The following is a 12,413-nucleotide window of genomic DNA, read 5'->3' on the forward strand; positions in this document are numbered from 1 at the left end:
TCTGTTGTAACGAAAAATGAATTTTATCACCAAATCGTTATAGTGTATTAGTCATGACACAATCGTAGATAAGATGCTATAATAGAAACTACTTGTGCTTCCACAAAGGTCAATAAAGAGGAAAATTAGTAGGAAAAATGAAAATTTGGAAAAAAGCTTTTGTTTCATTGGTTATATTAAGGAGCTGCTGTTTGTCATTTTGTACTTGCTTAATTTTGGATAAATACAAAATATATCAGTCTGGCAGTAATGTGGTGTTGATATCAATGAAAGTACGTTTTTGTTGCATTGACACATGTTGGACAATAACATGAATCAGACTTCAGCTTGATATGCAGAATAGTTTTGTTTGTATGGAATTTTTAAAGTATTTTTGTTTCAAAGTGATGAAGTTTGTAAGGTGTCTGGTCATTAAAAAAGTTGCGTCTGAATTTAAATATGCCAGTACGACATTTGGTGATGAGGAGGACAATGCAAAATTGTAACCACACATGAAACATTGAAAAAGTGTTCAATGTAGTATAGGTCAGTGAAAACTATCCGATGCCGTAGACGTATCTGATTGGATTTGATTATTTTCAGAGAGAAGTGTATCTCACAGTTTAAATTAAAAATTTGGTATGAAAAGTCTTTGCTGAAGATGGATACCATAATGTTGAATGCTATTGAAAAACAAAGGAAAATAAATATGTAAGCAGTGCTTGGACTGTTTTTAAAAAGAATCAGATTGATTTTCTGCACCAATTTGACTCGCGAATAATGTGTGGGTCTACTATTTTGTGCCAGAATTGAAATAGTGATCAGTGCAGTGGTTGGAAAATGGATACCTCATCCCAAAACCAGCAATGTCAATTTCATCTGCCATCAAGGTTATAGACAGCATTTTCTGTTATGTAAAAAGTTGGTTCTTCTTAGGGATTATATTGCATAGAGGTAAAACTATAACAATTAAATAAAGTGTAACTCTTCTACACAAACCAGATTAAAAAATACATGGGCAAAAGTTACTAAAAATTTTCATTTTTAGTTGGACATTTAGGACATCCTCAATGTGAATGACCTACGAGAAAAGTAGTCTTGTTTGAATTCAGCCACCCGTCAGAAATGTTCCGCCTGCCTTCATAGATAGGCATATTTTACATAGACTATATTCACAACAGACATCATCATATGGAATGTGTCGATTTAACTTAGGTGCGTGCCTTTTGTAAGAGACCGAAATAAAAACACTTGTTGGCTTTGAATATCCACAGCATGCTAGAGTAACTTACCCCCTCTGCTGAATCTGGAAACACATCAACATTGAGATATAATTTACCGCTACTAATATCTGGAAACTCCCAGCAGCATTAGGTGTGTTCTCTTCCTCAGGAAAGTAAAATGAACAGAGGGAAACGGTTATCTGAGGAGGAGTTCCTCGCCAGTCCTTATTCACCAGTTGGGAAGTTAAGAACATTGTGTGTGTTGAGTGAGCTAAAAACAGGTATTTTTGTGTAATTCCTAGTAATGACTGCAGTAATGCACTCTTTCCATCACAAAAATAGTATCAGTCCTAATATATTGTATGCTGCCTGTGATGAAATGTAGCCAGAAAGCCAGTCACATGTCACAGAATTTAAAAAAACTATGAAGATATGGTTTGACACACAGATTTATGTTAAAACCAGGAACACGTTCAAAATTTACGAACTGGATATGTCAGTTTGTAATATGACAGGTAATGTCAAAACTGAGTGTAAGTACCTGGAGAAGCAATGCTACATGTACAGTGATGTGTGATGCTGCTGACAATGATGCCAATTAGCTCCTGAAGAAGTGAAGGTCCATTTGATACAGAGCTTCTCTCAGAGGGTGATCTGAGTTTATGAAGGAGTAGTGCAAGTAACTCCCAAGGGCATCGCAAAAGTGCTGAACAGTTATTAGTGCCCCAATTAATGGCCAATAGATGTCTTTGAGATGAGTCCTGTGTAGATGAATAGTGATTGAAGTCAGAGTTCTGTTTAGAAATACATGCAGTGTGTGCATCCACGAAAGTATATGAAGGCATCTCTGTCGCAGAAGTTGGAATGTACACATTTCAGTAAGTGACCAAATTTTGTGTGTTTCATTTTGTAATGTAAATTGGAACTCATATGTGCAAAGAAATGTCTTTCATTGATATTTAGTCCCTTTTGTATGTTGTCACACACAATGCAAACTGTCCCTTCTTTTGCAAATAGTGAGAGATACATGTGTGGTTATATTACACACGTGCTGTGCTCATGAAGCCTTCTGCAGCAGAACTTGGTAATATAACCCTAGTGACGATTGGCACCTAGTGTCAGAGTCCAGTTGTCGTATGAGTATAGCTGCAGATATGGATTAGCAGCATGTGCTGTAACTCTTGACTGATGGTGGCACCACATTTCTCCATGAGGCGTTTCCTGAGCATTGGATTGGATATGTGGGGGCCCCATTACAGGCTCTCTTTGTGTCTCTATCTGATTGTGCAAGATTTCAGTGCATGGGGGCTTATGAAGGATGTTTACCTTCTATTTACAAATCGTTGTCTTGATCTATGAATAATAGAAAGCTGATAGTTTAACTATCTGAGGGCCCCCCCCCCCCCCCCCCTCCCCTCCACCTGGCCAGAGTGGCCGAGTGATTCTAGGCGCTACAATCTGGAACTGCGCGACCGCTACGGTCGCAGGTTCGAATCCTGCCTCGGGCATGGATGTGTGTGATGTCCTTAAGTTAGTTAGCTTTAAGTGGTTCTAAGTTCTAGGGGACTGATGACCTTATAAGTTAAGTCCCATAGTGCTCAGAGCCATTTAAACCATTTTTTTGAAACTCCCCCCCTCTAAAGTTTTAGCTACTGATATACCAGTGACCCTCCACTATAATTTATTCAGTAAGTGATTCCTTTTCCTCTCCCACCTTCACATCAGCAGCTGCTGTGTTACTTTTAAATGTGCAGTTGTGTGCTATGTGCAGATGGTGCAAGGGGATTGTAGCACTGTTGTTTTTTGTTTGGTGTTTGGGTGCAGCACTGTTGTGTAAACAACATATTCCTGTTTTTGTAGTAGTTTTGTTTTCAATCACGTTATAGCCTTTATCTAATTTTTCTATAACCAGTGAATTTATTGTGCATATATCAAATAAGTAGCAACCAGCTGAAACCGCCAAGGAACAACACAACTTTCCTCCACCTTTTGTAATAAGCTAATTAAATAGGATAAGCTGGAAGCTTCATTCTTCTTGTGATATAAAGTCTGTGACTTCCAAAGAATGGTTCCCCCACAGGGCTTACAACTATTTTTGAGCATGTAGTTCGTCTTCAGCTTTTAAGGTACTATTTCCCTTTCAGTGCTGCAAGACTAATCTCTGACAGTCTCATATAATCACCCAGAGATTCGGCCAGTGATGGCCGAGTATGGGCATAGCAAACATGGGGATTTCAATCTGTGGGCTAGTCACTGCCCATAGTCTCTGTTATTGTAATCTTCGGGCATACCTTAGTGACTACTATGGAACATGACAATTCAACATCGTGTGTTTTGGATATCAGTGGCCTTGGCTTAACTCCCTGGCTTGCTAGGATGGTGCAAACCTCCAAACCTCTCTTAAAAAGCCCTGGCTTGCTAGGATGGTACAAACTTCCAAACCTATCTTGAAAAATAGAGAGAGAGAGAGAGAGAGAGAGAGAGAGAGAGACTGAGACAGACTGACTGACTGACTGAATGACTGACTGACTCGAAGTGTGCAGTTGCAGGTGGCATTGATGGCTGTTGAGACAAAACAGTCATTAGCAGGCAACCTACTGCACCTCACAAGGGGACTGCACCTACTCATCATCACCAGTCTTGTCCAAATTTGTGGTATATGTAGAGCTTGGTCAGAAATGAAAATGAAATAAGCGGAAGCTCCAGATGGCCAAACATATAGAAAAAATACTATTTTTGGCACAGGTTGATGAGCCATGTACCATTTATATTGCCATAGTTTAGAGGCAGTGGTTGGCAAAACAGAAAGAGTACTGGTAATACAAGGGTCATTGGGTCGAGTCCCTATGTGGAACCTTTTCTTTACAGTTTTATGTTACACTGCAAATAAATCAAAGTAATGTTCAGTATATTGTATTTATACTCTGTTCATCATAAGAATAAACTGATGTAAACATTACGCCATATATTCTTCCACGTTTGCTTGAATCTCATTGGACTTCTTTTCACGTGGAGCAGAAGCCAAACTGTGACCAGTAATGTCAAGTACGATCATAAGGATACATTTTATGCTGTGTTACGTGCACATAGACTGAGCAATAATGTGGAACAACAGCTTTACCCGGCGCATTAAAATTGAACAGCACTGGCCAGCCAGCAGTCCTACTAACGTGCAGTGATGTGAGCAGTTGCAGTTCAGACATAAAAAGAGACAAGCAAAGGAATAATATAGCTTTGAATGTTATTTAATTTTTAAACAGAATGAAATAATATTTGGAGAAATTACAGCACTACCGCGTGCTTCTTAGGTGACCAGACGGAAAGCATAAAATGCACTTCTTCTCACCTGACATAGTATTCTAATTACAAACAAGAGTGATGAAAATTTCTAACTTAAACATAGCGTAATTTTTCTGAGCAAGCTGTTTATAATGCGAAAGCATACTGTAGGGATTTCACTGTACTGTCGAATACTGAAGCCACTGAGGGTATTAACTACAGTCAGTCATCTGGTTATCTCTTAGTTCCTTCCTTATCCGAATCTCAGAAATACATTTTTCAGTTCTGGAAGTGACACTGCTGTGTTGATAACGAGCCCATCAACAACAGAATCCTTGAAGCCAACTGTTGTTTGTTTGTTGTTGTGGTCTTCAGTCCTGAGACTGGTTTGATGCAGCTCTCCATGCTACTCTATCCTGTGCAAACTTCCATCATCGCCCAGTACTTACTGCAACCTACATCCTTCTGAATCTGCTTAATGTATTCATCTCTTGGTCTCCCTCTACGATTTTTACTCTCCACGCTGCTCTCCAATGCTAAATTTGTGATCCCTTGATGCCTCAGAGCATGTCGTACCAACAGGTCCCTTCTTCTCGTCAAGTTATGCCACAAACTCCTCTTCTCCCCAATTCTATTCAATACCTCCTCATTAGTTATGTGATCTACCCATCTAATCTTCAGCATTCTTCTGTAGCACCACATTTCGAAAGCTTCTATTCTCTTCTTGTGCAAACTATTTATCGTCCATGTTTCACTTCCATACATGGCTACACTCCATACAAAAGACTTCCTGACACTTAATTCTATACTCAATGTTAACACATTTCTCTTCTTCAGAAACGCTTTCCTTGCCATTGCCAGTCTACATTTTATATCCTCTGTACTTTGACCATCATCAGTTATTTTGCTCCCCAAATAGCAAAACTCATTTACTACTTTGTCTCATTTCCTAATCTAATTCCCTCAGCATCACCCGACTTAATTTGACTACATTCCATTATCCTTGTTTTGCTTTTCTTGATGTTCATCTTATATCCTCCTTTCAAGATACTGTCCATTCCATTCAAATGCTCTTACAAGTCCTTTGCTGTCTCTGACAGAATTACAATGTCATCGGTGAACCTCAAAGTTTTTATTTCTTCTCCATGGATTTTAATACCTACTCCAAATTTTTCTTTTGTTTCCTTTACTGCTTGCTCAATATACAGATTGAATAACATCGGGTGGAGAGGCTACAACCCTGTTTCAGGCACTGCATTTTTTCTTCTTCTTTTATGATGAGCTTCTCTATATCCAGCCACCGTTTGCCAGCGACATGTGAAAAAGCTGTGTGCATTAGTTTCAGTACATCTGGCAGCTTAACAGTCTTGTGACTTCTCAAGCTAAATCCCGTAACCTGGCTCCAGATCAGTTCTGTTGGGTTCATATTGTAATGGTACAGTAGCAAATGTAAAAATGCAGCATTTGTATGATGTGCTCGATGCTGTGAAAATGATTGTTTTTCATGTTTCTACAATATTTATCTACCTCTGTGGTATAAAACAATGGACATAGTCCAAATAAAGTCTTTGGTTTTTCATTTTTGCCTTAAAAAATAAATTGTTACTTTTCTTAATTTAAGCAACTTTTATGAATAGTCTTTCATAAAACATCTATAATTAAGAATTTGTATTTGAAATTAAAACAGGAATTTCCCATCCAATATGTAATTCGAAACAAGAAGACTTACATTATTCATAAAAATGATGATGATTTATAATTATGAGATGTAGGTATTTCAAATTGAATGAGGAAAAAAAAACTAATTATACTGGGGAGAATTGAACCAACAAACTATGAACTGTATTTAGTTTACATTTCATTAAGCAGCCGACTGCACTACATATACGGTGTTGGATTATGTATCAACTACATACAGTGGCTGGGAAAATTTCAGAGCTGATTATCTCTCTAAATTTATGAAAAAAATTAAGAACAGCCTATTTCTTGGCACTTTTTAACCATATTTCACATGCGTGTTTCACTACGGAACGGAAAGCAGCCTCAGCCATTTTCATACTGTGCATTAACAGCACGACAATCAGAGCACAACGCTGCAGAGGCTGTGACTGTACACAATTTTTTTTAAATAAAAACTACGTAACTAAAGCGTGATTAAGAAAAACATTGATGGCTGTTAATACATTTGAATATCTTAGAGTTTCATTTAACGTAACTTATCTAATACATAAATAGGACCTACTTCCAAGAGCATGACACCACCAGTGTATGTGTGCTACGGCTTCTGACCATCATTGTTTGTTTACATCGGGTTTATTCTTACGGTGAACAGATTATACAAGTAGTTGCATTGTCAACCACTACTTGGAAACCTATCTAACATAACTGACTCGTGCCTCACCTGACTTGATCCAAAAGTGTAGTTTTTTCTAAATTTTCAGTCATTTAGAACTCCCACTTCTTTCACTTTCATTTCTGGCCAAGTTCTGCAAATACAGTAAATTTGGAGGAAATTGGTGATAATGAGTAGGTTTGGTCCCCTTGTCAGTTGTATAAGGCTTACCCAGAAAAGTGGGGCTCTTCTTGAGTTGTCTGTGCAGACCCCTAGCTGTTCCTGAAAACATCTTCACAACCCTAAAAACAAATCTCTCAGTGGTACTGGTGACCCATTAGGGATCACTGACACACAATTAAAAGAGTATGATAGAAAGTCTACATCTACATCTATGTCTATACTCAGCAACCCACTGTGAAGTCCATGGCAGGGGATACATAAGCTGTCAATTAAAAAAGAATGCTACTATTCTGAGCTGCAATTGTTTAGCTTGTCTCGCCTGTAGCCTTGTCACAGGAGAAAGGTGTTGGCAAAAATAATCTTAAGAACAGAAAATGAAATGCTCAGTCTAAATCAAAACCTTTTACTTTCATAAAAACTTCAGAGGTGTTTTTATTCCCTAATTGCTTGTCCGTGATCTTCGCATCTTCTAGAATCTCTGCAGACTGATTTGAATTGTTAAGCGAACTGTGTTCTTTGGGAATGCCTGGAAATTTGAGGCTGAAACATGTTGCACCTTAAATTGTTTTTAGCAGAAAATTTTATGAGCTTCGCTTTGTGATGAGAAAGGGAATCTCTGAATGTTCTGAGTAGATTTGAAAATTTCTGCTTCATATTTTCCCATAGTAGCCAACCATGAAGTTATATACACTGAAGGATTGTTTCAAACTATTTAATGATGGTCGCACAGTATCCATTTGTGTGAGTGACTTGAGAAGTACTTCGTAGGTAGGTGGAGCTATTTACGAGTACACTAATTAACACTCGTGGTTTTGGGAAGAGAGAAAAATCGTGTAGAACCAAGTTAGAAGTATAATGTGATTCTATAAATACATGAACCATCAACGCTTGTTTGCATTCTGGTCGTCCTGTGAGCAGGCATGTTATTATATTAAAATAAAATCATATGCAAATCCGTCTATGGCTGCTGCATCTGAGTCTCTTTGAAACCCTCTGATTCTTTCAAACCCTACATCTACATTTACATGGATAGTCTGCAAATCACATTTAAGTGCCCAGCGGAGGGTTCATCGAACCACCTACACAATTCTCAATCTCATATAGCATGCGGAAAGAACGAACTCACATATTTTTCCGTACGAGCTCTGATTTCCCTTATTTTGTCATGGTGATCATTTCTCCCGATGTAGGTCAGTGTCAAAACCATATTTTCGCATTTAGACAAGAAAGTTGGTGATTGGAATTTTGTGAGAAGATTCCACCGCAGCAAAAAATGCCTTTGTTTTAATTATGTCCACCCAAAATCCTGTATTATTTCTGTAACTCTCTCTTCTCTATTTTGTGATAATATGAAACCTGCTGCCCTTCTATGAACTTTTCCGATTTACTCCGTCAATCCTATGTGGCAAGGATACCATACCACTCAGCAGTATTCTAAAAGAGGACGGACAAGCATAGTGTAGGCAGTCTCCTTAGTAGATCTGCTGCATTTTTTAAGTGTCCTGCCAATAAAACACAGTCTTTGTTTAGCCTTCCCCACAACATTTTCTGTGTGCTCCTTCCAATTTAAGTTGTTGGTAATTGTAATTCCTAGGTATTTAGTTTAATTTATGGGCTTTAGATTTGAATGATTTATCATGAAACCAAAGTTTAATGGATTCCTTTTAGTACTCATGTGGATGACCTCATACTTTTTTGTTATTTAGGGTCAATTGCCAATTTTTTCACCATACAGATGTCTTTTCTAAATCATTATGCAATTTGTTTTGATCTTCTGATGACTTTACTAGACAATAAACAACAGCGTCATCTGCAAGCAATGTAAGATGGCTGCTCAGATTGTCACCCAAATCATTTATATAGATACGGAACAGCAAAGGGCCTATAACACTACCTTGGGGAACACTAGAAATCATTTCTGTTTTACTCAATGACTTTCCGTCACTTACAACGAACTGTGACCTCTCTGACAGACAGGAAATCATGAATCCAGTCACATAACTGAGATGATATTCCATAAGCACGCAATTTAACCACAAGCCGCTTGTGTGGTACAGTGTCAAAAGCCTTCCGGAAATCCAGAAGTATGTAATCAATCTGAAATCCCTTGTCAATAGCACTCAACACTTCATGCGAGTAAAGAGTTAGATGTGTTTCACAAGAACGATGTTTTTTAAATCCATGTTGACTGTGTGTCAATAGACACTTCAAGGTAATTCATGATGTTCAAAGACAATATATGTTCCAAAATCCTGCTGCATATCAACGTTAGTGATATGGGCCTGTAATTTAGTGGATTACTCCTACGACCTTTTGTGAATATTGGTGTGACCTGTGTAAGTTTCCAGTCTTTGGGTATGGATCTTTTGCCAAGCGAACGGTTGTATATGATTGTTAAATATGGAGCTATTGCGCCAGCATACTCTGAAAGGACCCTAATTGGTATACAGTCTGGACCAAAAGGCTTGCTTTTATTAAGTGATTTAAGTTGCTTCACTACTACGAGGATATTTACTTCTACGTTACTCATGTTGGCAGCTGCTCTTAGTTCAAATTCTGGAGTATTTTCTTTGTCTTCTTTTGTGAAGCCATTTCAGAAAGCGATGTGTAGTCATTCTGCTTTGGCAGCACTGTCTTTGATAGTATCTCCATTGCCATCACGCAGAGAAGGCATTGATTGTGTCTTTCCACTAGGATGCTTCACATATGACCAGAATCTCTGTGGATTTTCTGCCAGGTTTTGAGACAAAGTTTCATTGTGGAAACTATTGTAAGAATCTCACATTGAAGTCCACACTTAATTTTGAGCTTCTGTAAAAGGTCACCAATCTTGGGGATTTTGCATCTGTGTAAATTTGGCATGTTTGTTTCGTTGTTTCCGCAACAGTGTTCTGGCCCGTTTTGTGTACCAAGGAGGATCATTTCCATCGTTTGTTAATTTATTTGGTATAAATCTCTCAACTGCTGCTGATACTATTTCTTGGAATTCAAGTCACATTTGGTCTACACTTATATTGTGAATTTGGAAGGAGTAGAGATTGTCTCTCAGGAAGGCGTCAAGTGAATTTTTATCTGCTTTTTTGAATAGATGTACTCTAGCATCTGAGGGTGTGATTAAAGTCCTATGTTCAAATGTGATAATATTGTTTTTTCCATTAGCAGTAAATAATGCACGCCATTTGTTTTCCCATCAGGCTCTCTGTCTTCACTTTTATTAGACAAACAGTATCGGTGAGTGTCCAGACATATAAGTACGCTTTATCTCTGAGTCAAATTAGAACCATCAAGTTACATCCATAAGTACACTATCGGATACTGATTTTAACTTGCTGTGGTTAAACCTATGTAATATCTTATGACAGCAACTCAAATTCTTAACCAACTGCTCCTGAGTTAGATGATGTGGTTTCTAACATTGCTGACTTGAAGACTTCCATTTAAGGTGTTACACACATCTACTATTGAGAATATTCTTGATGTTCTGGTAGGTGTAATGGGCATGCTGTTCTGTCATCCTCCAAACAGTGAATTTACAATGGTGGCAGCTGTTCCTGGCTGCCCAGATTGCATTTCATGACCAAGAGAATTTCTTGCATGAAGGAGACTTTCCAAATGCTAAGCAATACTACTTTGAGACACTTATTAAAACAATAAAAATTCAGAACTCGCAATTACTTTCATATCAGCTCTACTGTGGGCAGTAACAGAGTACTCTGTAGAGTAAGACAATGGAGGCGTGTCACAGCTTTAATATGAGCACATTCTTGAACTATAGTTCTGTACATTTCAGAGCAGTTTTGATATCTTTGTAAAGTTTCAGCAGTACAATAAGTATTAGCTGATACAGTGTTGTATTCTCATCTGATTTATGCTTTTTTCAGCTGTCTCCACATGCATCATTAGCAATGTAGCAGACAGTGTAGTTGTCAGCCAAGCATCAGCCTCTGAAGAAGTCTCATCTTCAGAAACCATGCTGCCTCAACAGCAGACAATCCCTTCATCGCCATCAACCAAAAAGAGCTTTTTCAAGAAAAATGTTGAGGATGGAATGGATAGGTAAGAAGTTTTGAAATATATATTTCAGTATGTTCTTTTCCATGTTCTCGGTGTTCCTTTATTCGGTGGATTAACAATAGCTGTAATGTGAGTTGACCCAACTTGGTGTTTGTAATGTTGTCCGCTCATCTGCTGATAATTGTAACAGTACTCTTATCCTCCATTAGTACTTTGAATGTTACACTTTGCTCAGATTATTAATTACTATTCCCCATGCTTTCTCCTGTAACCACTGTTTGATACCATACATAAATTTCCTTCACCTGATTAATGTTAAATGATAAGTTTTCGTATGTTAAAAGGGATTAAAGATAATTAATACACTAAAAGATAATTAATACATTAAAATGGATTAAAGATAATTCTGATTTTATGGTTTATTAATATTTAGCAACAGTCACGAAGTCATTACCACTTTGCGGATTTTATAACCAACTTCCATACCAGAAGAACCAATTTCCCTATATTGTGATCACATATTAATAATTAGTTTTTTGTACTTATCATTCAGTTATGCATGCAATCTTATGCAGCTTACCCCCCCCCCCCTCCCTCCCTCCCTCTCTCTCTCTCCCTCTCTCTCTCTCTCTCTCTCTCTCTCTCTCTCTCTCTCTCTCTCTCTCTCTCACACACACACACACACATTTTTCTCTGTGACCAACAGTTTACTATTCTTCAGCAACTCTTCGGGGGAAAAAAAAAAAAAAAATCTTGGAAGTTAAAAGTAAGCATTCACAAAATGTGAAATTAAATCTCAAAATAGCAGACCCCCTCATTCACACCAAATCATATCCTAAACTCCTAACAACTCTACACTTTTACAGACTTCATAAGAATGGAAGAAATTAATAAATAAACCTCTGTGATAATAGTAATATAAATAAAAAATCTTAAATCAGCATATTATCATAGATTCTTGTAAAAAACAGCTAAGCACATAATATAACCATTTAATTCATTTGTTCTCTTGAAAAGTGTTTCAAATGTGTTTACTAATGTCCTAAGTACCGTATTTACTCGAATCTAAGCCGCACCTGAAAAATGAGACACGAAATAAAGGGAAAAAAAATTTCCCGAATCTAAGCCGCACCAGAAATTTGAGACTCGAAATTCAAGGGGAGAGAGAAGTTTTAGGCCGCACCTCCAAATCGAAACAAAGTTTGTCCATTGTAATATGAGACACAATTTAGGTCCAATGAATGACGATACCATTACAGTAGTTTGGTTGGAGTCGTAAGCTTAGCAGTTAAGCTTTACCAGGTAGCCATTGCTATGCGCCAGGCGCTCCGTCCGTATTTATACGGATACTCTTCCTTTTTCACGTGCTTCGCCTGGTTTGAATCGATTGCTCATTTTGCTTT

At 37.8% G+C, this 12,413-nt stretch overlaps 1 protein-coding gene across 1 annotated transcript in view; it reads left to right on the forward strand.

Moving 5' to 3' along the window:
• Positions 1-12,413, forward strand: part of LOC126470265 (putative transcription factor capicua) — a 336,823-nt gene that overhangs the window by 240,040 nt on the left and 84,370 nt on the right. The window contains 1 exon segment of the mRNA XM_050098002.1: positions 10,878-11,052. Coding sequence (XP_049953959.1) covers positions 10,878-11,052 — 175 coding nt within the window.

The sequence above is a fragment of the Schistocerca serialis genome, chromosome 3 (genome assembly GCF_023864345.2).
Source record: "Schistocerca serialis cubense isolate TAMUIC-IGC-003099 chromosome 3, iqSchSeri2.2, whole genome shotgun sequence".
NCBI lineage: Eukaryota > Metazoa > Arthropoda > Insecta > Orthoptera > Acrididae > Schistocerca > Schistocerca serialis.